Source organism: Martes martes (genome assembly GCF_963455335.1).
Source record: "Martes martes genome assembly, chromosome: 4".
Taxonomy (NCBI): Eukaryota; Metazoa; Chordata; class Mammalia; order Carnivora; family Mustelidae; genus Martes; species Martes martes.
Window position 1 is genome coordinate 120,955,812 of NC_137891.1, and position 25,475 is coordinate 120,981,286.

Sequence of the window (25,475 nt, forward strand, 5' to 3'; positions counted from 1 at the left end):
GCTCGGGTTGGACCGGGTTGAGCCCGGTCTCAGAGACTTCTGGAGCTGGGGGCCGAGCTGCCGCGCCCCCTGCCGCTGAGAAGACGCGGCGCCCCTCACTCCCACTCCCCGTCAGCCCCGCGGCCGCTGCCCGGGAGCCGCAGGTGAGTCGAGCCCGGCGCCGCCCGGAGCATCGGGTGTCTTGGGAGCAGCGCCCGCGGCGTGCGGGGAGGGACGGCGATGTGTCGAGCCGTCGGAGACACAAAGCGGGCGGGTCCGGCCCCCGGACGTCGGCGCCATGGAAGGGACACAGGTGGGACTAGGGTGCGAGCTGCTGCGTTTCGGCACGGCGTCCGCTCCGCCGCCCGCGCAAGGTCAGTGACGGCTCGTGGTGGCCGGGGTACGGGCGGGGGCCCACGGGGTGGGTCGGCGCTGCCGCCGGGGTCAGCCCGCACCTCTGCCGCGCAACCCCGCCCGGCCCGTCTCCCACCGGGAAGCCTGGGGCAGGGACCCCCGGAGCAGGAAGCCACCTGCGGCAGAGCCTCGCCCTGGAAGACCTGGGCGGGGGGGCGAGGCGGGGGGGCGGCCGGGGACTCAGAGATGGTCCTGAAGTCGCGCAGCCAGCCTCTCTAGACTCTAGGGGCCTTCATTAGAGGCGTGGGGGATGGGGCGGATGGAAATGGGGGCGGCCTCCAGCCGGCCCGGGCCGTCGAAGTCGCTGGCGGCGCGGAGGCCGGGGAGGGGGCGCGCTGCGGCCGGTGGCGCTCTCGGGAGAGCTGCAGCTGCTCCCGGCACCCGCGGCAGCGCTCCGGGCGGTCGGTCCCGACGCCGCAGAAACGAGGAGGGAGGGGAAGGAAAGAAGGAAAGACGGAAAGGAGTCTGGTGTCTGGTGAAGTGAGAAAGCGCTTCTGAAGAGATGAGGTTGTGTTACTTTATCAACCATGAGGTTTTTCTATTTACACATATTCTCCGGTTTTCTCTAACTTTCTGCTGCTCGGTCCAATTAAGCCTCTCGTCGCCGTCAATACATAACCTGTGTGTGTCAGTCTGTAGATCCTAAGAGCGCGCCTAACACCGTGGAGGGACTCTCCAGACCCGCATCTCCGCTACCGCGCGTGGCACCGGGCTCCCGCCGTGTGTGAAGGGTGGTTGGCACTCCTTGAGCCGCTAGGGGTCTGGACACTTTGCAGCTTGCTTCTTCTTCTTCTTCTTCTTCTTCTTCTTCTTCTTCTTCTTCTTCTTCTTCTTCTTCTTCTTCTTCTTCTTCTTCTTCTTCTTCTTCTTCTTCTTCTTCTTCTTCTTCTTCTTCTTCTTCTTCTTCTTCTTCTTCTTCTTCTTCTTCTTCTTCTTCTTCTTCTTCTTCTTCTTCTTCTTCTTCTTCTTCTTCTTCTTCTTCTTCTTCTTCTTCTTCTTCTTCTTCTTCTTCTTCTTCTTCTTCTTCTTCTTCTTCTTCTTCTTCTTCTTCTTCTTCTTCTTCTTCTTCTTCTTCTTCTTCTTCTTCTTCTTCTTCTTCTTCTTCTTCTTCTTCTTCTTCTTCTTCTTCTTCTTTCTTCTTTCTTCTTTCTTCTTCTTTCTTTTCTTCTTCTTCTTCTTCTTCTTCTTTCTTCTTTTCTTCTTCTTCTTCTTCCTTGCAGCCCCTGGGCGCCTGGGTGGCTCAGTCGGTTAAGTGCCTGCCTTCCTCTCAGATCCCCCATCTGGCTCCCTGCTCAGCCAGGGGGGCCTGCCTCTTCCTCCTCTGGCTGCCACTCCCCCTGCTTGTGCTTTCTCTCTCTCTCTCTTTCTCTGACAAATAAATAAATAAATAAAATCTTTTAAATAAAATAAAATAAAGTGCACCCCAGAAGGGTTCTGTGACTTGGTAAAGCTAACACGGCAAGTATAGTGGTCAGTCCTTGTGAATGAAATGCTTGCTTCCGAGACAACTTGATGCCATGTGCTGAATAAATTAATTGTGGCTGGCTCATTTTCTCTTTGTTCCTGTGCGTTACTGTTACAGGGCGTGTGTCTTGTTTGTGTAAAGTTTACTTTTCCCTGTATCGAAATAGAAAGGGCTTGATGTGTTCTCAAATCTGTAATTCACCAACATGCTTTATTGTTACCAGCTTCATTGCTATTGTTGTTATTCACGGGCCAGTTTTGATTAACATAAAATCACCTTCATTTTACATCCCATAGATAAGGACTCTTTAAATGCTGGTTTTTGAAGAAGGAAATAAAATGTTCTTAAGTGAAAATCCTAAGGGATTAATAATTTTTTTCTCTCCCTTATGTCTTCACCTAAGAGTTTCTGTACTCATACTTTGACAGGTATTTTAAGACTTTAGAACCATACCTGAATGAGTTCTATCATAATTATTTCATTTTGAAGATTCTGCATATGCTATTTTTGTCATTGTAAATATGTTTCATGCCTTACTGACTCACCACTATCATTGTTAATCTTTTCAATATTGTAAAAACTTTCCCTGTAGCTAGTTTTATAGCCAGTATCAATTACTTGGAGATGCTGGGTTTGCTAAGAATGTTTGAATTGGAACTAAATGTGGGATTCTATGGGTGGGAAAGCAGGGTGATACCTAAACAGTGACTTGTTAGATGTTTTACTATAGGCTGATTCTCCCCTATCCCCACCTTGACTTCTAAGTAGAAGTCACCATAAAAAAATATCACCACAGAGCCAGCCTTTCTAGTCTACCTGGATGCATCCCACTCTCCCAGGTGATTTGGGGGTATTTTATTTTGAACAGGTTTCCATAATATTAATTAATCTGAGTGAAAATCCAAGGTAATCCCCACTTCTGGAGTGACATCTTTGTCATTTTGGAAAAGTTGCTACAAAGATAATAAAACTAACCCCATCCTTTTCAAAGAGACAAAAGAAATAATAGATATGATATACTCTGAAAAGCAAAATGTGCTACATAAATATAAGACCTCCAATAAAAATGAAATACAAGTGATGTAGCTCATTGGGATTTGAGCTTATATTGAGCTTCTGTGTTCCCCTTTGTTGAACAGGTAAGTTTCCTGAGCCTCCACCAACCCTTAAGAATCCTGTTGCCTGTTTAGGAAACTCCCCTGGCTGCTGGGGCTCTAGGGAGGGTGAGGCTGCTTGTTCAGTGTTGGACCCTATACTAGGGCTTTCTTTGCATTTTTATGTGATCAGAATTATATGAGGATAGGTATTGTTATTACCATTTTGCAGAAGAAAAGACAGGCTCAGAGAGGCTGAGTGACTTGCCTAGGGTTACAGAGGTGTCAAGTTGTAGAACCAGGATTAGACACCAAACATGGCCTTAGTTCTCCTTACACTACACTTCACTACCTTTAACTCAGTGGTTTTAAACTTATTTTGATAAGCTGATGAAACTTTAAGTATCACTGCAGGAAAAATGGTCATATTTTCATGTATATAAGATTTTGCATATAATTCCAGGGTCCACCTACCCTCTAAAACCCTTGCATAAGCTTTCAGATCACCCTGCTCTAATTATATCTGTTACCAAATGAGGCAGAGAGTGTATACATTACTGCATATATGTACATATAATCCTTTACTAATAGAAGCAGCCCAAGAATTCAGTAACTTTCAACTGGGTGAAAATTTCCTTAGTAACTGAAACAAAAAGAAACATGACATGTTGCATTCTACTTGATTCTGTAAATACCTGAAGTGCAGTTTAGAAAAATGGTGCTTATTTGAAACCAGATCTTTTGTTTGGGCTTCCTCTACTCTCTGACTGTCACAAAGAATATAGATTTGTGCCTTTAGTTAAAGGATGGAAACAGTCTTTTTTTTCCCTCTCCCCAGAGATGGCAAGTCCTGTGGTTGTTATAAGTAGCTGCAGCTCTCACGAAGAGGAAAATCGTGGCGCTTTTAACCAGCACACATCGCCCTCTGAGGAGCTTCTGTTAGAAGACCAGATGAGGCGAAAACTCAAATTTTTTTTCATGAATCCTTGTGAGAAGTTCTGGGCTCGAGGCAGAAAACCATGGAAGCTTGCCATACAAATTCTAAAAATTGCAATGGTGACTATACAGGTAAGCATCTCAAATCATGAGTTTAATGAGGCCTCTTTTAGTAACAGGGAGTAAGGGCAGTGGTTTTTTCTGTCTTTGAACTGTATGTATAAGGGAGAACAATAAATAAGGAAACACACAATCTTAAACCTTTCTCTTTAATATTTGTGAATGAAGCCTTTGGGGTTTTTTCCCCCTTACTTCCCCCCCCCTTTTCATCTTTCATTAAATTACAATTTTAGTCACATAATAGAATCAGTTTTTAGGAAAAGAAAATTTTAATATTTGGTCTGTAATGAGAAGCTGAAGGTTTCTAAATCAGCTGTGAAAACTAGCCGTTACCCAACCAAAGGATTCTTTTCCTTCCTAGTTTCCTGGGAATTTCTCTCTCTTCAGAAACTTCAAAGGTTCTCTGTTAAGGCAAGTGCTTGGATTCTCACAACGCTGCAGGGGAAAAAAGTGGAGTTAACTTAAAAAGAGTGGCATAGGTAGTGAAATATGAGATTTCATTTTAAGAGAATTTGAATCTCATTTCCTTGACTTCTGTGGACATTTTTGGGGGAACCCATATTTTGTAATTCTTTATATGTACTGATTATGATTTGCTCTTGTGAAGATATATTTTCCTACTGGTGAGAGTAATTATCCCCATTTCAAAGATGAGAATATTGAGGCTTAGTAAGGTAAAAAAATCTGTCATAGTCAGGAAACTATAAGAGTGGAGCTGAAAATTAACTCAGATTTTACTCTAAGACCTGTGTTCTTAATTACTCCCACATTTTTTAGGGAGCTCATCTAACCATCCTCTGTTTCCTAGGGTGGTCAAGAGGAAAAGTGACCAATGGTTTAAGATGTTAAGCCTCTTAGTAATAAGCATATAAAAGGCATTTAGATACATTCCTAAAAGGAACTGAGGGGTTTTTTGTTTTGTTTTGTTTTTTAAGATTTGATTTTTAAGTAATCTCTACACCCAACGTGGGACTTGAACTCACAACTCTGAGATCGAGAGTCGTATGCTCTTTGGCTGAGCCAGCCAGGCACCCCATCTGAAGATTTTTCTTTTATTTTCTTCTTCTTCTTTTTTTAGATTCGTTTTTTAATTTGAGAGGGCATGTGATAGAGAGTGTGTGTGTGAGTGAGGGAAGAGTAGAAGAGAGAGAGAGAGAGAGAGAGAGACTCTCAAGCAGACTCACCGCCAAGCATGAAGCCCGATAGAGGGCTCAATCCCACAACCCTGAGATCATGACCTGAGATGAAACCAAGAGTCTGTCGCTCAACCAAGTGAGTCACCCATGTTTCCCCAAGGGTTTTTCTTAATTGTGATGTTTCCTTCATCTGTATTAGAGCAACCAAGCAAATATGACATAAAGACTTTGTAACTGAGCAAAACAGGATGATTGGGTGACAGCCTCCCTCTTTTCAGGAGAAAGAAGGTGGACTTTCTGTTCATTTGGAGATTTTATGTCTGCAGCTCAAATGAAAGTGTCTCCGATGATAGGCACCCTGCTAAATGTCCCCTTTCCTGAAGGCCTGGTGCAGTTTCTGAGTTACAGGAGGTTTCTCTCTGCCATGGGTACACCCTTGAGGGCAGGGACCGTTGTTTCCACCCTTGGGACCCAGCTCAGTGCCATCACGTGGGGGGGGGATACACATTGGTAATTGGTCCTTAGGAATTCTCTGGAGGCTTTTCAGTCATCAGCTTCATCAGATGTAAATATCAAGCTGTCTTCTTCTTGGGATTTAAAGAGGACACTTGGCTTACAGAGACTCTTCAGAAATAGAAGTCCAGTTAGCTGGCAGGTGCTGGTATGTGTGGGGTGCAGGGCGTACATCACAAGGAGAGGTGAGAAAAGAAAAGATTTGCATGCTCAGTTTTTCCCCAGTCAGGCTCTGCACTACTCTGTGTAGCTTGATAGGGTGGCTAGAGCTTGCATTTAGTCTGTTAGACTTGGGTTCAGATTTTGACCACACGCTTGGCAGTGATGTGACTTGAAAAAATTATTTAATGTCTCTGGGCCTTTTTGTACCCATCTTTAAAATGGGTATTTAAGGAGCTGTACTGTGGGATTGGTTTGGAGGAAATTCCTGATATGGCACATAGGTGCTCAGTGTCATTTCCCTTTTCCATATAAAATACACCCTGTTTCACTCTGAGATCCAAATTGGAATGCATGTTCTAAACTTAACAGCATGTGTGTGTGTGTGTGTGTGTGTGTGTGTGTGTGTAAGACAGAGAGAGGGAGCAAGAGAGAGAGAGAGAGAGAGAGCAAAAGGAGCAAACAGCAAGAGATTGAGATGGTTTTGGAGGGAAGAGAAGGTGAAAGAGATGTTGGGACTAAAGTCTCAGGTATGATTGAAAGAACTTGTGTTAATAAGACAGCAGTGCAGTTAAACAACTTTTTGTGCATGAATAACTGAGTTTCATGTAAAACTCTAGGGCCAGTCCTGCAGGAATAGTAAGGCTATATTATGTTAATATTCTTTAACTTAGAAGTCAGTTGAAAGGATTTTTTATTTTTGGTCTTATTGTCACAGTTTTGGCAATTAAACTGACAACTATAGTGGTTTGATTGGAGATTTAGATTTATTTAAGGCACTTTTTTTTTTTTCCCTAAAGATTTTATTTATTTGACAGACAGAGATCACAAGTAGGTGGAGGGGTGGGGGTGCAGGGGAAGCAGGCTTCCTGCTGAGCAGAGAGCCCAATGCAGAGCTGGATTCCAGGACCCTGGGATCATGACCTGAGCCAAAGGCAGACGCTTTAACCCACTGAGCCTCCCAGGCGCTCCAAGGCACTTCTTATATTGTATTGTATACCTGCTTCAAAACCTTGGTGTCCTGCACAATTCATTTAAAAATCTTGTACTTGCCTTTTAAGCCCCTGCACCATCTGCCTCCAGTTTTTCCGCTGACATTTTTTTTTTCTTGCTGTTCCTTCAATTGGATTGTGTTGGGATCCTCAGACCCCCACCCGCAAGTGCTAAGTTCAACTCCACCTTCTTAGCCTTTTACCTGTGCGCCTCAAGTATCTCCACCCAAGTTATGCACATACTTCAGGGATTTTCTATCATTATTTCTTTCTTAAGGAAACCTTCCCATTTCTTTAGCCAGAGCGACCTTGCTTCTCTGAGCTCCTAATGGAGGACTTCCCTGAAAGTGGTGTTGGGGGGGCAATGTTATAAGTAAGATCATACTTAAAAATATACAAAGCCGGGGCGCCTGAGTGGCTCAGTGGGTTAAAGCCTCTGCCTTCGGCTCAGGTCGTGATCTCGGGGTCCTGGGATCGAGCCCCACATCGGGCTCTCTGCTCGGCGGGGAGCCTGCTTCCCCCCTCTCTCTGCCTGTCTCTCTGACTACTTGTGGTCTCTGTCTCTCTCTGCACCAAATAAATAAATAAAAATTAAAAAAAAAATATACAAAGCCACCTACTTTCATTTTAAAACTGGAAGCCCACTTTATCTTTAAGGCCAAAATTAATTCACAGCTACAAAAAGTTTAATTTCTATTCAATTTTGTCAAGATCTTAACTTAGGATTAATTAATATTCAGACTTGAATTGCTAAATTGTTAAATGGAGACCTTTTATTTCATTGCTTTTTCAACCTCCTTTCCGTTTCTTCTTTTAAGCTGGTCTTTTTTGGGCTAAGTAACCAGATGGTTGTAGCTTTCAAGGAAGAGAACACTATAGCATTCAAACACCTCTTCTTAAAAGGATATGTGGACCAAATGGATGACACGTATGCAGTGTACACACAAAGTGACGTATACCATCAGATCATCTTTGCAGTGAACCAGGTAAATCAAGTATGTGTATTCTTACATGGGAGAAAGAACAAACTGGAAAACTATTAGCAGTGTACATAACAGAAACCAATATTCCACTGTAGAAGGGTGAACATTTCTGTGATGATATATACAAAACCATTTAAAAAAAATTTTTTTAAAAACACCATCAAACTTCCATGAAGCTAGAAATTGAGAAAAGCTTTTGTTTAATAACAGAGAGACAGAAACTTTAAAGACTTAATTAAAAGAATCAGAGCTAGGGGTTGGCACGAGTTCCTCAAAGATTTGAAATTAACCATGGACCTGGTTGTAAGTAGTCATTAAGTCTTCAGAGTTTATAGGCTCAGGGGCCCTTAACAAATAATGAGAATATTAACTCTGGAGAGCATATATAGCAACTGAAACCTGAACATTCATTTAAAAAATAAGTAAGGTCTTTATGTCAGACATGACAATGATTTTATTGTAATATTGATTAACTGTCCAAAAAAAGTAAAAATTCTTATAGTGCAATTATGGTTCTTCATTATCTAGAGACAATCTATGCACAGTGAGGTAGTAAATTGCTAAGATGACATATGTATTTATGGCACCAAGGCTTTCTGTTAACATTTGGATTGTGAAATTGACCAGAAATTTACAGTGAAGGAAGTAAGCTGTGTAAGTTACTAAACAGAAGCATTGATCTGTGTGAAGAATTCCTCTGTCAAGGTAGAGCTGCAGAGGCAAGTGAGGACAGATGCCCAGCCTAATTAAAGCCCTCAGAGGCTTGGGGGCCCCATTGGTCAGTTCCATAGGTCACCTGCCTTCCGGCCCTAGTCCCACACACCTCATTCCTGTCCCAGAGTCCTCTGACTCAAGCTCCAGGGCTGCCCTTTAGTTGGACATAGTCCTATCCACTTGCCCCTGACCATCCAGCTCTTACACAGACCTCCACAAAGTCTTATTAAGACAGCAAGGAAGTTTGGCTGGAGCATTTCTCATAATGTTAGCAGGTTACCTGCAGCCTTGAGCCTTGGATCTTCTATGTTTCAAGATACTCCTAAGTTCAAGACACACAAGTTTCTGTTGGTCAGGAGCTCAGATCTTTAGGAAAGTTCTGGGAGGATTTCTTCACAAATAGTGGGTACTCAGAAGGGCTATAGGACCCCATACTTGTATGACCCTACTTCATGATCCCTGCCTGTCTTTCCAGCTTTGCTTCCCTTCACACACAATTGCAGGCACACTGGTCTACTTGGGACCTTGCCACACTCAAGATCTTTTTGTTTAATTGACAGTTTACTACCTCTTACACCCTCCCACCTCCAATATAAAACTACCAGCTTGGCTCAGAATAGCTTTAGCAAGGCTTAATACACTTATTTGCTTAAATAGAGAACAAAAACCTCAAAGCCGAATATCTCCACTGCTATACTATTTGCCCCCTACATGTAGGACCTAATGCTACTTAACAACTTACACAGCTTCCTTTTATTACCATAGATTTCTGGCCCCTTTCCCCAGACCCAGTGCTAACAGAGAGCTTAGTGCTGTAATTACATATCCTATCCCAGCAGTTTAGCATCTCACTGTGACTAGATTAACTCTAGTAATAAAGACCAACTATTGCATTTTTTTATTTTTTTTTACCTTATCTTAATTTTGACAAATATTTGAGTACCTACTCTGTGCCTAGTACTGCTTTAAGTGCTGGGGTTAGAGCAGTGGCCTTGATAAATTCCTTGCCCTGTGGAATTTACATTCTGATGGAGGAGATGGATTTTAATAAGTTTAACCAAAATCATTTGGTTTCAGATAGTGATGATTGCTGTGAAGTAAAGTTAAGTAACTTGAGAGCATTAACAGTTGCCTCAGGGTGGTCAAAAAAAGCCTCTCTGAGGACTTGAAGTCTCGGGAAGAATATTCCAGGCTGAGAGAGTAACAACAACAAAGACTCTTGAAGCCAGAAAACATTCAGTGTGTTTGAGGAAGTATTGAAGGAGGTGAGTTTGGCTGGGTTAGGTTTGGTCTCTCAGGGCTTTATAGACCCTGGAAAGAAGCTTTGAAATTTATTCTGAGAGACACTGCAAGCCATGGGAGGGCTTTCAGTAGGTGAGAAACTGTAATATAATGTAATTATATTACATTAATTGCTAATATACATTAGCAAAGGCTAATATTTATTCCTTCAAATAGTTAATATCTGTCGTGTATCAGATACTGTTTTTTTTTCTTTTTAAGATTTATTTATTTATTTGAGAGAGAGGGAGAGAGAAAGTGTGAGCAGGGGGAGGGGCAGAGGGAGAGGGAGACAAGCAGACTCCCTACCGAACAGGGAGCCTAAAGCAGGGCTTAGTTCCAGGACCCCTAGATCATCACCTGAGCCGAAATTAAGAGTTAGATCCTCAACCAACTGAGTCACAGTGGTGCCCCTCAAATACTGCTTTTGGTGCCTGGATACTACAGTGAACAAACGGACAAAGTTGAGAAAGTCATATTCTAAAAGGGAGAAATAAGCATTAAGTAAATAAGGATACCATTTGTCAGTTGGTTGTAAGTATACATAAGTATACAAATGTACACAAAAATAAAAATAAGAAGAAGCAACAGGCAGAGTGAATGAATGGAATGAATGGAGGTGGTCAGGAGAGGCCTCTCTGATAAATGACAGGTGGACAGGGCAGACTGGAGTGTGGGGAGGCAGCCGTCTCAGGGAGGAGCCCTTCAGGGAGAAGGGAGGGAATGAACAGAGCATAGAATGGTTCTTGTTTTGGGTATCACTGTCCTAAGGCATTACATGCAATAATTCACTTGCTCCTGTAACAGTCCTGTGAGTTCCATATGGAGACTGGACTGTGGGTTATAATTTGAAAGTAATGTATGACTTTCTGATGGACCAGAAGTGGTGTGTGACAGAAAGAGGCTAAAGGGTCATCTCTAAGTTTTAGCCTGTGAGGCTGCGTGGCTTATGGAGTCACTGACTGAGAAGGGCATTTTCGTGGAAGGAGCTGGTTTTTCTGTTTGCACATTTGTGTTTGAGATACCTCTTAGACACCAGAGAGAGGTGTCATGGAGGCAGATTGCTCCCCAGGTGTGGAATTCAGTGGAAAGTTCAGCAGCTATAAATTTAGAAGTCATCGGCATACAGATAGTGTTTCAACATGGGGACTGGTTGAGATCACTTATGGAGGGAATGCAGCTGAAGAAGTCGAGGGCTGAATCCAAGGTTACTCTGAGATGTAGAGGTTGGCAAGAGCAGGATTCAGCAAAGGAGACTGAGGTGGAGAGCCCATGTCTCAGAATTCAAGTGAAGGAAGTATCTTGTGCAAGGGAAAGCACTCGGCTGCATCAGACACCGTGGGCAGGCTAAGTTAAATGAGAGCTGAGAACCGTGCATCAGATCTGGTAAAATGATGCTCTTGGCGGCCTGGACAAGGCCCAGCTCAGCATCCGTGCCATAGGCTCAGATTATAAAAGATTTATTTAATTTAATTTAGCATGTTTCACATGCACTGTTTGGTAGAATTATCTATTTCTGTGTCCATCCCACTAAATCATTAATTCCAAGAGGTGGACATCATAGCACTATCTTTTTGTCGCTTATTGTGCTGAACAGCATCGTTCATGGTAAGCTCTGAAGCACTTTATTTTTTTCTACAGAGGTCCACGCAGGGTTTAAGTGGATGATTATTTCAATAGTCCCATAAGATCCTCATTTGTAAAATTATATCTTATTTTATTTATAAGACTCCCTAGGATGAGGGAATATTGCTGTGAAAGTGACTAAACTGTATTCTTGCAATGATAAAGATGAAACAGTGTTTTTTTTTTTTTTTAAGTTTTGCAAGTTAGCTTGGAACTTAGTTGTATCCCCCTTCTATACTACAGCAGCAAAGAAGAACTCTGACCTTATAGGAAATGGTTCAGACATAAAGTTTGTAATCACACTGAATGCAAAAATCAATTCCTGAATATAGATCTTTAAAGAAGGAAAGATCGCAGAGTTGATGCGGTGTGAGCCTTTCATTTTGTAGACAAGGAACTGGAAGCTCAGAAAATTTGTGATGTGTTTACACTCACAGAAATGAGACTGCAGCCCAGAACTCTAATTTGGGAGTGCTTTCTGCTGGCTACTGTCCTGGCGCCCAGTAGCAGGTCCTGTCCTCTGCATATCAGTGTGAATGTGAACGTGAATATCTCTGCCCAGAGAGCAGGTTGGAACCTCCCATTTCACAGCAGGGTGGGCAGGGAACCATGGCTTCATTCCTGTCTGGCTGGTGTTCCCATTTTCTGTTTCTCTTTTTGGGTGAAGTATTTGCAACTCCGCAGTACCTCGGTTGGGAATCACGCTTACGAGAAGAAGGGTACGGAGCAGTCTGCTATGGCGATCTGTCAGCGCTTCTACAGGCAAGGAAACATCTGTCCTGGAAACGATACCTTTGACATTGATCCAGAAATTGAAACTGGTGAGGTTCTTCAAAAAAACTAGAGCTTCCATTTTTTTAAACTCCTTGATTTATCCTTAAAATCAGTAATTTCATCTCTGAAAACGTCCATTTGGTCTGTGCTCTTAGGTCACAGTAAGAAACTATGTAGGAGTTATTATTATGTGTCAGGTACTGTCCCAAGCCCTTCACTGTAACTCATGATTTTTTAAAAATAGCAAGAACAAACCAATAAGGCAAGATATATTGCTATCCTCACTTTATAGAAGACTAAAGTATGGCTCAGAGAGTTAAGTGATACGGTCTAGACAGAGCTAGTAAGAAGCAGTACTGAACTTTGACCCAGGCTCTCTGTGCTCTGAGCCCTATGACCTTGTTAGCCTCTATATGCCAGTTCCTCTTATGCTGGATAAGCCAGTTACATAAACTTACACTATCCTTACAAAATGCTGTACTTGCGAATTCATCATGTATATAAAACTCCCTCCCCTCAACTGCACTTCTCTACTTAGTATCTTTGATGGTGGATTCAGGGAAGAACCAGAACCAGGAGTTAGAATAGAAGGACTTTTTCTTCTTCTTCCTCTTCCTTCTCCTCCTCTTCTTCTTCTTCTTCTTATTATTATTATTATTATATTTTTATTTTTATTTGTTTTGTTAAGTAGTCTTCATGCCCAGAGTGGAGCCCAATGCAGGGCTTGAACTCACAACGCTGAGATCAAGATCTGAGATGAAATCAAGAGTCAATCACTGGGGGCCCCTGGGTGGCTCAGTGGGTTAAAGCCTCTGCCTTCGGCTCAGGTCATGATCCCGGGGTCCTGGGATCGAGCCCCACATCGGGCTCTCTGCTCAGCAGGGAGCCTGCTTCTCCCTCTCTCTCTGCCTGCCTCTCTGCCTACTTGTGATCTCTGTCTGTCAAATAAATAAATAAAATTTAAAAAATTAAAAAAAAAAAAAAGAGTCAATCACTGAACCAACTAAACCACCCAGGTGCCCTTGAGTGGCTTATTCTTATTAGCAAAGTTCTATTTACAATGTGTACTTAAATCTTAACTTAAATCTTTGAGTTAAAAATTAAGTATCCAGATACTTTTAACAATAGTCACTGGAACATTTTTTGGAGAGGGATAGTAAAAGGATTACAATACAGATTAGTGGAATCTTTGAAAATGCTGTCTTCCTTTTTTTTTTTTTTTTTAATTTTAAAGTAAAATAGAATTTAAAAAATGGATCCTTTAAATTTAGAAAATTTTATCTTAGGTACTGCAAGCACTTCACAGTTATGCTTAGGATACAAAAAAGGGAGAAGGGACTTAAAGTTTAGTTTCACAAAAGCAGGAAGGAAGATCACATTCTATAGAAGACTAATGAGACAGAGTTCAGGTCTCCTACCCTTCACCCACTCCAGAAATGTAGCCACTTGTGCCTTGAAAACAAATGACTCATTGTAACCAAGTGATATTGATGTTTAGCTTTTAAATCTTAATTCAGAAGAGCAGTAGAATCTAAATATCTAGTCTTAAATGTATTATCCTTTCAAGACACAGTTCACTTATTTATTTTAGGCAATAAGCATAATGTGTTTTGGGTTTTTTTCCCCTTTCTATGGCAGAATGTTTCTTTGTAGAGCCAGATGAACCTTTTCACATTGGAGCACTGGAAGAAAATAAACTCAACTTAACTCTGGACTTTCATAGGTGAGGAAGCAGATGGGCATGTACCTTGTGTGTCTCTGTGTGTATGTTTTCACTGCACTAAAGCCTCCTCTGTTCCCTAGACTCCTAACAGTGGAGCTGCAGTTTAAACTGAAGGCCATTAATTTGCAGACCATTCGTCATCATGAGCTCCCTGACTGTTATGACTTTTCTCTGACTGTAAGTGTGGGCTGGGCTGAATTTGGTCCCAGGCTAAGGGAAAAATGTTTGATTTAGTTACATGTTTCACCTACCCATATTAAAGCATGATCAGCTATACAGGATGTTTCCATTTGCCTGTGCATAGGGGAAGCATTGGCATAGCTGGCTCTATTTTGTTATGATTACTTGTTTACTTGTTAATTATCTGTCCTCTGTACCTCAGTGTAAGTCCTGTGAGGGCAGGGACCTTGCCTGGTTCAGTGCAGGGTCTCTAGTGCTCAGACCAGTGTCTGGCACAGGGGAAGTGTTCAATACAAAGGCGGCAGAGGCTTGTAGGTCCTCTCTTGTTGGCTCTTACCAGTCTGTGGCTGTCTGCTTACGGTCATTGCCAAGGGTTTGGCTTGCTGAGGCTCTTCAGTGTAGATGTGTGTGGCCTTTGGGTTATTGCTCACAGTGCCTTCCTTGGGCTGCCTCTTGATGCTCTGGTTCCTCCCCCTTCAGCCCACCCTGCCACATCTCTGTTCTCTTTATTCCAGTTGCAAATGGAGCTCTGAAAGCTCTCTAGAGAGCACAAGATGCCTCCCATGTGAGCTCCTCACCCCATGAGGCTCAGGGTTAGCAGTCCAGTGCTGCATGGGGCATAGGGGAAACAGCATTTGCTACAACTTGCCTTCACACAGTCCAGAGCTCTGTCCGTGATTCAACTAATTGGCTCTGAGAAATCAAGTTTTCAGAGGTTGAAGTTCAAAAGATCAGAATAGAGTGTAATTAATAATTATGCATATCATTTAACAGGAAAAGGCACTAATACTAGGAGACTATTTTGTATGAGGCTACAAATTTTGATCCTAATACTAACTGGGAAGTCATGAATTTTCAATATTACTTGATTTTTAAAAAATTGAGCGATTATCCACAGTCTTGTCTCTTCTCCCTTCTCTCCCTTACCACCGCCTGCACCACTCTCAAACTAAGAAATGGCACTTTTCAGAAGTTCTATAATCCTCAGGGCTCAGCTCAACCGACACCATCTTCCCAGACCCTCTCTATGATGCTCCAGTTAGGAACACAGTCTGTGCTCTGAACTCCAGGGTTTTATTTTTGGTTTTGTTTTTATATTTTGTGTGGACTCACCCACCTTCTCTTTGGTTTTAGGATTTTCTAGGCTTTTATCATCAATTCTGCTAGACTGAAAGCTCCTTGAAGGCAGGAATCAGTTTATTAATCTTTGCATCCCTCAAAGAACATAGTAGGTGACTTCAATATTTGCATAATGAAACATTTATAAAATGTAGACTCTTTCCCATGACTCGATACAGTGGCGAAAGTAACTTGGACGGTTAGCCACATGTGGATGTTCTATTTTTCCCGTCATTGCTGATTCAACCCAAGCCATGCCTGTGCCTTGTGGATTTAGTGGTGTGTCTCGCAGAACTATAGTGCAAATGATGCCCTACAGGGTGGCTTAATAATAAATGCAATTAGTGCCACTCTATGGTTATAAGTAAACATGAGCTGGGCCTGTATATGCCTGATTGAAAATGCAGGGGTTTTGGAATCAGGCAAGCCTAGATTTTAATTCCAGCTCACCAGGTAGTAGCTTGTAACTCTAGGCAACTTACTTAATTGGTTTTAGTTCCAGTTTTCTCATTTGTAAAAGAGAATTAATGATCTCCTACCTAACAAAGTTGTTGTCAAAACATCTGCTCTATCTGTCTATCGTACTTCATATGTATGAGATATTTAAAGGCCTTCCTCAGTATCTGGTTTATAGCATTTATTTGATTTATGTGACAGCTATTTATGAAACCTGCCTGTGTGTGCCTATAATTTGGATTTATAATGTAAAAGTAGTGCATTAACATTCATTCATAGTAAGTTAATATATTCTTGTATCATGTACTTTGCAGTTTTTTTAATTAGGTGTACAAACATCTAGGATTCTTGCATTCATTTGAGGAACTGACTTTTACTTCATTATGAAATGGTACTTTTCACCCCAGTAATATTCTTTTCTCTAAAATCTACTTTGTTTGATGTTAATATAACCATTCCAGCTTTCTTCTAATTAGTGTTAGGATGGTATATCTTTTTCCATCCTTTTGATATTAACCTGCTTGTATCTCATGTTTAAAGTTGGTTTCTTATCAGGCAGCATAGAGTTAAGTCTTGCTTTTTTACCCAGCCTCATAATACGTACCTTTTAAGTGGGACACGTAGACCATTTAAATGACATGGGGTTATTAATATAGTTTCTCTCTTTTTCTGCCTGGATTGAGTATTTTTTGGGTCCTAGTTTAGCTCCTGTGTTGGTTTGTTAGCTATAACTTTTTATTGTATTATTTTACGGTTTCCAGTACACATATTTAAATTATTACCATCTGCCTTCAAGTGATATTATGCCACTGCATGTAGAGCACAGGAATCCTATAACAATCTATTTCTGTGTCTCCTATCTTGGCTTTTATGTTGTTGTTGTCACACAGTTTATTTCCAGATGTGTTACAAACTATATAATGCACGGTTAGTAGTTTTTGTTTAAATAATTATCTTTTAAGCAATTTAAATAATAAGAAAAAAAAGTATATTGGCTCATGAGGTAACCATTTCCAGCGTGCTTCATTCTTTAGTGTAGCTCCAGGCTTCCATCTGGGATCGTCTTCCTTCTGTCCGAAGGGCTTCCTTTGACGTTTTTTATAGTGCAGGTCGGCTGAAAGGTTTTTATATGCTTAAAAAAGTATTTATTCCACCTTCATTTTTAATTCTTTTTATAACAACTTTATTTATTCATTTGAGAGAGAGCGCCTGCAAGCAGGGAGAGTGGCAGGCAGAGGCAGAGGGAGAAGCAGGCTCCCTGCTGAGGAGGTGGGGCTCAGTCCCAGGACCCTGGGATCATGACCTGAGCTGAAGGCAGACACTTAACTGATGGAGCCACCCAGGGGCCCCTAAAGAGCAGGCTTTTGAAAGAATTTTTTTCTTTAGAACTTAAAAGAGAAGGCACTAAAGACAAACCAAACAAAACCACAACTGATTTCCTCGCTTTCCCTGTCTCTGCTTGAGCAAAGTGGAGAGAGCTAGAAGGGAGACAGTAGGACTATGGAAGGTGTTCTGGTGGCTTTGTCCTGCTTGGTGCCTGGTGTCTGAAATGGTGATCCTTGAAGCAAAACATGGCTGTTAACTCCTTGTCACCCCATCCTTGCTGATACATACGGTACTACAGCAACTAAGAAATCTAGGCCCAGAATAAAAATCAGGGAAGCTTCCCCTGAAATGTTGTAAGCCTGAGATCATGAATCTCTGTGTTCATAAGAAGTACAGCAGCACTAACTGTCCCCAGCCGAGCCCTAGGGCTGAGGGAAAGCACATTTGTACCTGTTCTTGCTCTTATCAAGAGGGCATCTGGAGGTACTCAGAGTGGGAAGGAGAGAGATCTCTTGCTTTTTAAGGTGTCCAGGGCTGGAATACTATCCTAGAAATACAGGGGTTTAGAGACTAAAAGGTCTTGACAGAAGATCTTGTCCAACTTTCTCATTTCACAGACAAGTAAAGGGCACTTCCCAAAGTTGAAAAGAGTTAGCATCAACTCGAGGATGAGAGTCTGGGATGAGAATCTGGGTGGATATCCTGTTACCTTGAAAGATATGCCTCCTAATTAATGCATAGAGACATCTTGGTTTCAAGAACTGTAGGTATGTTTTTGATCCTTTTCCTGTTCTTCACAGATAACATTTGACAATAAGGCCCATAGTGGACGAATTAAGATAAGCTTAGATAATGACATTTCCATCAGAGAATGTAAAGACTGGCATGTATCTGGATCAAGTAAGTGGTGAATTTTACTAGTTTTCAAAAATGGTTATTAAATAAAATAAGTTATTAAATTCCTGGGATATGTGGAGCATCAAATGAAAAAATCAGATCATTCCCAAGTTCCTAACTCTCTGCAAATAGATCAGCTCATTGTGGGTGTCTGGTGTTCCAGGCAATGAGTAAGTTATTAGTAATTGAAATGACTTTTGCTGAACTCTATATGTTTTTACCAAAAAATGCACAGGACCCCCCAGGAAAAAAAGTCACATATGCCCAAACTAATATTTATTGAGTGTTTACTGCATAAGGACTTCCACCTACATTTTAATATTTTTAAAATATCCTTGAGATAGACAGCACCCCTATTTATGCAAATGAAGAAACTAAGGCTTAGAAGTGAATCTTGGGGCCTCTGGTCATACAGCCAGGGAGGGTCAGGTGGGATTGGATCCTGAATCATCCTGCACTAATATATTTATATTTAGGAATGAGGAAAGGGTACATTTTTGGATATATGGACATGAATTCAGGTATAGACTAAATACGATTGACAATTTGGGGGAAATTGACTGGAAAAGAATTGATCTGTCATTTTTTAGCCCCTGTGGTATGTTGTGCTGGATTAGGTCAGGGGTTCTTGGATTCTGGTGAGCAGAAGAATCACCCCAGGTCCCCAATTAGATACAGTTTCCCCAGCTCCCTAACAAGATAGTTGGTAGGTCTGGGGCGGGGCCTAGGAACGTGCAGGTCACCCTTAACCACGCAATACTTGGAAAATCATTGCCTTAGGGCTTCCTACTAGTTGATCCACAAATTTCAGAAGTGGTAATGAGATAGTGAGGATAAATGAAATTTCTTCATTCTAGTATTCTTTTCACTATGAGGTAACTTCACATATTTGAGGCTCGTGAATCACAAATTTTATTTCAATACAAAATTATTTATTTGAAACACAAGCCTGTCTTATTATCTGTAAACCCTACAATACTTCTCCACAAACTTTGGAATAGAGAACATGAGAGCATATAAAAGTACGTCAGCCAGGAGGCTTTCTCTCAAATGTTTGTTTCTTAGTTTTTAAATTTTCCTAAAGTAGATGCAGACATTTTGGTAACAATTCGATGCCCCTTGGCCAGTATTAATGGGATGCTTCATTATAGAACTTTGAACTATAGAACTATAGTCTTAAGTGCTTGTCTTTTTATCAGTGGGGAGCAGTCTACCTTGTCAAATAAAGACAGGCATATGAGGGCTGAGACCTCTGCTCACCTCCCTTCACCCGGCTGCACTCATGCTGGCCGGGACTTTGTACTTGCCATTCTCCAGACTCTCTGCGTGGTGGCTCTGTCTTATCACTCAGGTCTCGCCTAACACCTGCTACCCCTTACTATGAACGAGCCTCATCACCCCATTCCCCCGACACCAGCCTCTCTCATTTAGGGCAGTGATTCTCAACTTCAGTGCCATCTGAGAGAGCTTGCGAAAATGCAGTTTCTGATGCAGTGGGTGTAGGACGGGCCTAGAAAGTGTGCATTTGTATCAATTCCCAAGGGATCCCCAGAACCACTCATACAGAGTGACCGATGCTGGAGACAGACTGCAGAGGTTTGAATCCTAACTCGGCCAGGCACTGGCCATGTACTCGGCCATGTCACCTTGGGCAAGTTTCTCTGACCTCTTTGTGCTGCATTTTCTCATCTGCCAAGTGGGGATAACCATGCACCCCTGGTTGGGGTTGGGCTGAGGATCAAATGACTTAATACACATAAAGTGCTTAGGACTGTGTGTGGCACAGCAACACGAGGTAGCTATTATGCCTATCTTCTCCATACCACTTGTGTCTGAGAGCCTTCTGTTCATTTACTTGTGTACTTCCCTATATGCGGCACTGCAGGCGGTGGAAATTCCACAAGTTGGGGGCCTATCTTGGTCACCAGTTGTATCCTCAGCATCTAGAGAAACACCTGAGACACAGTGGGATCTTAATAAGTATTTTACATCCAGATAATATATTTTAATAGGATGTCAGGAAGGCTAACGGCATTAAGTACAAAAGACCACAGGCTGATAATTAAAGATCTGTTATTGATGGCTATAATAATTTTTAAAAGAAGGACTTTTAACTTTCTCAAAATACTCACGTGAAGAACACTTACCAGGTACTTTTCACTCTGTTGTCTTTGCAGAAAGAATGTCTAAATAATCTAAATTATTCTAAAAAGCAGTGTAAAGAGTTCAGATAAAGTTTGAAAATGCTGAATTCTGAAGGATGCAGAAAGACCTGTATCGGTGGAAAGGCACATCATATTTTTTGGACAAGAGATTTTACATTATGTATATGCAAGTTCTCCCTAAATTAACTTATAAATTTAACATGATTCCCCCCCAAAAAATTACCAGTAGGATTTTTATTGGAATTTAACAATCTGATTCTAAAGAATGTATGGAAAAATAAACAAGCAAGAGTAGCCAACACAAATTCTAGAAAAGAGTGATGAGAGGTGTTTGCCTTAGGCATTAAAGTACACAAAAACATCAAAAGGGTAAGAGATGGTTCTGAAATACATACAGTAATTTGGCAGCTGATAGAGATGGTATTTCAAATCATTGGGAATAAGATTGGCTCTTTTGATTGGCAAAAATAAAGTTATTAATTTCCAATGGTGGAGAAGATGTGGGGGTATGTAAATTGGTGTGATCTTTTTGGAGGCAATTCCTTAGGATTTCTTTTTAGAACCATGTATTTGCCTTACCCCAACAATTCCAACTCTAGATATTCATTTGTCTAAAGAATCACTTGCACCTGTGCTCAGAGAGGACAGATTACAATAGGAGTGTCCTTATAAATCTAATACATCTATCCTGTGGTATGCAATGCAGCAGTTCAAATACATGAGGCTAAGAATGAAAAGAAGAAAGAAAGAAGTCACGATCACCATACTAATGTCCCATGGCATAAGCAGGGCCCACTCTTTCCTTCCAGTTCAGAAGAACACACACTACATGATGATCTTTGATGCCTTGGTTATTCTGACCTGCCTGGCCTCACTAATCCTGTGCCTTCGATCTGTGGTTAGAGGACTTCAGCTTCAGCAGGTAGGGCTTGCTGCTCTCTAGAAATACTATGGACACTGACTGACAGAGAAATTCATGGTACCTCCCCTCTTTTCCCTAAAGGAATTTGTCAATTTCTTCCTCCTCCATTATAAGAAGGAAGTTTCTGTTTCTGATCGAATGGAATTTGTCAACGGATGGTACATTATGATTATTATTAGTGACATATTGACAATTATTGGATCAATTCTGAAAATGGAAATTCAAGCTAAGGTAAATTTTTTTCCTACTTATGCCATCATTAGTATCAGATTTGCACTCATATTTTTCCAGAATGTGAATGGAGTAACGTTTGCAGAGTAAATGATTTCTTTCAAACATTGTATCGGAGAAACTTAAAATCCATAGCGGTAAGGTTCTTAGATCTCATCAGGAAATCTCTTAGGCAGAGCTCTCCAAAGATGATACACAAGCCTCTGTGTCAGAATCATGTGGGAACCTCATCCTGACCTATCAGCAGATTTTAACCCTGCAAGCGCTCCCTCTTTGTTGATGCACTTTTTCACTAGGCTATCGCTTGCCTGGTTTCCATCCTAAATCACAGGCTGGTCTTCTCACTCCCTTTGCTGGATCCTTCCATCTCTCTAACCAACTAAAGGGCCAGTGCCTGAAGGTGCAGTGCTTGGACATGTGCTCTTTTCTGCCACTGTCTTGGTGATCTCATCCTGTCCCATGGCTTTGAATAGCAGCTCTCTGCCAGTGATTTCCAAATCTTTATCTTCAGCTTGGAATTCTTGTCTGAATTGTAGTCTCAAATATCCAACTATTGATTTCGCGTTTTCATTTGGATGTCTACTTGGCCTCTCAAATTTAAGATACCTAAAACAGAGCTCCCCAAATCTCCACCTCCACAGTCCAGACCTGCTTCTCCTTTCCGACTTCAGTTAACAGCAACTCTTCTCAGTTGCTCGGAGACAAAAGCCATGGATGCATCCTTGACTCTTCTCTATCACTAATCCCCTCCCCCCTCCATCTAATCCAAGAGGAAATTCTATTCATCTATCTTCAAAAACCATCTCACCACCTCCACCATGACCAGCCTGGTACCAGCCACCATCAGCTTTCACCTGTATTATTGCAATAGCCTCACTCTTCTGACAGTTTGTTCTTTTTTATTTTTTTTTTTAAAGATTTTATTTATTTTACACAGAGAGAGAGATCACAAGTAGGCATAGGGGCAGGCAGAGAGAGAAGGGGAAGCAGGCTCCCTGCTGAGCAGAGAGCCTGATACGGGACTCAAGCCCAGGACTCCATCCCAGAACTCTGGGATCTTGACCTGAGCCCAAGGCAGAGTCTTAACCCACTGAGCCACCCAGGCGCCCCTGACAGTCTGTTCTTAACAATAGCAACCCAAATGGGATCATATCACTCCTGTTCAGAGCTCTCAACACCCCCCACCCCTAGCCTATCAGAATAAAATACAAAGTTGTTAAATTACCCACAAGGCCCTAAACTACCTACCTCCTTAGCTCTATGACTCTGTACTCTCCCCCATGGCTCCCTCTCTCTGGCTGATTTGCTATCTTACCTGGCACCCTCCTGCTGTGGGACCTTTGCCTCTGCTATTCTCTGTGCTTAGAAAACTCCTCTCCTAGATTTTTCCTTAGCTTGCTCCCACACTGACCTCAGTCTTTTTGCTCAAATACCACTTTTCAGGGAGACCTTCCTAACCACCCCATTGAAAATGTAACCCGGATAGCCATTCTTTCTCCCCTCCCCTGAATTTTCTCCTCAGCACTACCATCAGCTAATGTACTGAGGGTTATGTCAATGTATTTCTGTTCTCTCTCCCCCCCACACACTAGAATGCAAGCTTCACAAGGGAAGGAAATTTTGTCTCTTGGTTCATTTCTTTGTTCTTAGCACCTAGAACAGTGCCTGAGTCACATCACCCCCCCAAAATATTTTTTGGCCCCGATGAATTTCCGCTAAATAATCTGCTTTTTCCCCCCCTCACTCCGTTTTAGAGTCTAACAAGTTATGATGTCTGTAGCATACTTCTTGGGACTTCCACCATGCTTGTGTGGCTTGGAGTCATCCGATACCTCGGCTTCTTTCAGAAGTACAATGTAAGGATTCCGTGGATCTCCGTGCTGCTGGTATTGCTATCTTTCCTTGGCTGAGAGACAAGTGGATTCTAACGGCCTCTCTTCCTTTCCCAGCTCCTCATTCTGACCCTGCAGGCAGCACTGCCCAATGTCATCAGGTTCTGTTGTTGCGCCGCTATGATTTACTTAGGCTACTGCTTCTGTGGATGGATTGTGCTGGGGCCGTACCATGATAAGGTATTGATAAACAACTTTTTTCCTGTTTCTGTTCATTCCTAAAATAGTGCCAGTGGCTCATTACCCTTTTAAAATAAGCCTCTTCCATTTTGTGATATCAGCCTGAAAATGTTGAAGGTAGAGTATATCTAGTGCCATGTTTATAAAGTGGTACGGTGTGACCAACTGAAGAGAATAATTAATTCACTCAACTACTTCACCTTCTTTTGTGGAATGTATCAGATAATTACATCTTTTTTTTTCCCACCTATGAGGTCAAGATTAGTCCATTGGATTCATCAATATATATTAGAGTAAGCTATTTAGGCAAGACTTTTGGAAGTATGACTTTATTTAAAAAGTAGTATAGAGAGAAAGTTGAAGAAATACTTGAAAATTTTGTTACCAGAGTTATAATCTTGATTATAATATAATGAATCTAAGTGGAGTGAGCTTTAAAATGAGAAGTATGAGCACGCATGGTTAGGACTTGGGTATCTCTATAGAAGTGTTTCTAGGATCTCTTTCTATGTAGGTAAAGCAGATGGTAAGACTTGACTCAGAAAAGCACCAAGAGTGCAGGCTGGTCCCTTCTGCTTCAGTTCAGGCTATCCCTTAAGGGGAGCATTAAGAAAGAGCTGCTTATTCCCAGGAAAATAGTAGGCGTTATACAAGTTGTATATATCACACAGCAAATGCTTTCAGTTTCATCAGATTAAGTACACTGTTTGCAGAGGTAACTTGGGATATCTGGTCCCATTATTTTTAATATGCTGTCATGAACAAAATCTCCACTGGGAAGGAACATGGAATAAAGTAAACGTTCTCTTTTCTTTTTCCAGTTCCGTTCTCTGAACATGGTCTCTGAGTGCCTTTTCTCTCTGATAAATGGAGATGATATGTTTGCCACGTTTGCAAAAATGCAACAAAAAAGTTACTTGGTCTGGCTATTTAGCAGAATTTACCTCTATTCATTCATCAGTCTCTTTATATATATGATTTTAAGTCTTTTCATTGCACTGATCACTGATACATATGAAACAATTAAGGTAGGTTCATCAAGAGTGGTAAGTAGCAACATTTTTCCAGAACTTGTAGAATGGCAGTAAAATATGGTACCTAAAAGAGAGGAGATTTGATAGAATGTCAATTTTTTCAGGGTAGGAAAAAAAAGACTTTAATTTTAGATACTGAGACACAGAAAGGAAGAATTAGAATTTGTAGAAATGTTTAAAGTTTTGTCTCCATGTAAGCTTCTTCAAACAAGATTTCTAAACTTTTATTGGAATTATAAAGATCAGGGATGCCTGGCTGACTCAGTCAGAAAGCATGTGACTCTTGATCTCAGGGTCATGAGTTCAAGCCCACGTTGGGTATAGAGAGATTACTTAAAAACAAAACAAAACAAAACAAGACTTAAAAAAAAAAAAGGACTTCTAAAATTTAGTAGGTTTTAAGAGAGCAAAACATATGACATTTCAAAATTTTATGGGGAAGTTTTAAATCCAATTTTCATAAAGAAAAAATGACCTTTTAGTTCAGAATGTGCTGTGACTGAACCTTTACTCTTTGCAAAGCCCTGCCTCGGACCATCCTAGAGGCCAGTCTCCAGAAGAATGAAGGGACTGGTATATCACGTACTAGCCATGTATGCTTTATACATGCCAGAAATATGATTTGAAAAGCTGTTATTTATATTGTCACTCACATGGAATATTTTAAAAATAAGTTTGAGCCCTTTAAAATATGGAAAGGCAGGGTAAATATCCATGGATATTTAAATTTCTAACAACTTTTACTATTAGGTATACCATTGACATAAGGCCTTCCACTTGGGGACTTTCTTTTGGGTATGAGAAGGGTAATGAAAGAGGATGTCATACAAATGGTCTCATGGATAGAGCAAAGGTTAGTGGGAGTCGATGGGTTATGAGTTGATAATTATAGATACCTTGCTAATGAAGCCAGGGCCATGACTTCATTTTTTACTGAATCAGATTTCAAGAACTGAGTGTCCTCAATACTTGCTTGGCAGACGTGTCATTAGAGTCACCAAGAGTACTGGGAAAGAGTATAGTTGTACCTGTCCAAATCCCTCCCTCTGTGCTCTAAAAATTCACTGCCTTTAGCTTTGCATGCAAAGAACTATATGCTAATTAAGGATGATATCCCAGGTCTCAAAGAGTAGTAATATGAGTTGACAACTCTTGATGACACAA

General features: G+C 41.4%; 1 protein-coding gene across 1 annotated transcript; it reads left to right on the top strand.

The window, feature by feature from the left end:
• Window positions 1–277: 277 nt before the first annotated feature.
• Window positions 278–24,646, top strand: MCOLN3 (mucolipin TRP cation channel 3; the record flags this gene model as incomplete). The annotated part of the gene is made up of 12 exons (XM_080802797.1): window positions 278–353; window positions 3,791–4,020; window positions 7,627–7,794; window positions 12,080–12,233; window positions 13,825–13,909; window positions 13,990–14,086; window positions 17,791–17,890; window positions 20,862–20,974; window positions 21,056–21,205; window positions 22,960–23,061; window positions 23,155–23,277; window positions 24,099–24,646. 12 exons carry the CDS (start codon window positions 278–280, stop codon window positions 24,363–24,365), a joined length of 1,665 nt encoding a protein of 554 aa, XP_080658923.1. The 3' UTR covers window positions 24,366–24,646.
• Window positions 24,647–25,475: the final 829 nt, after the last annotated feature.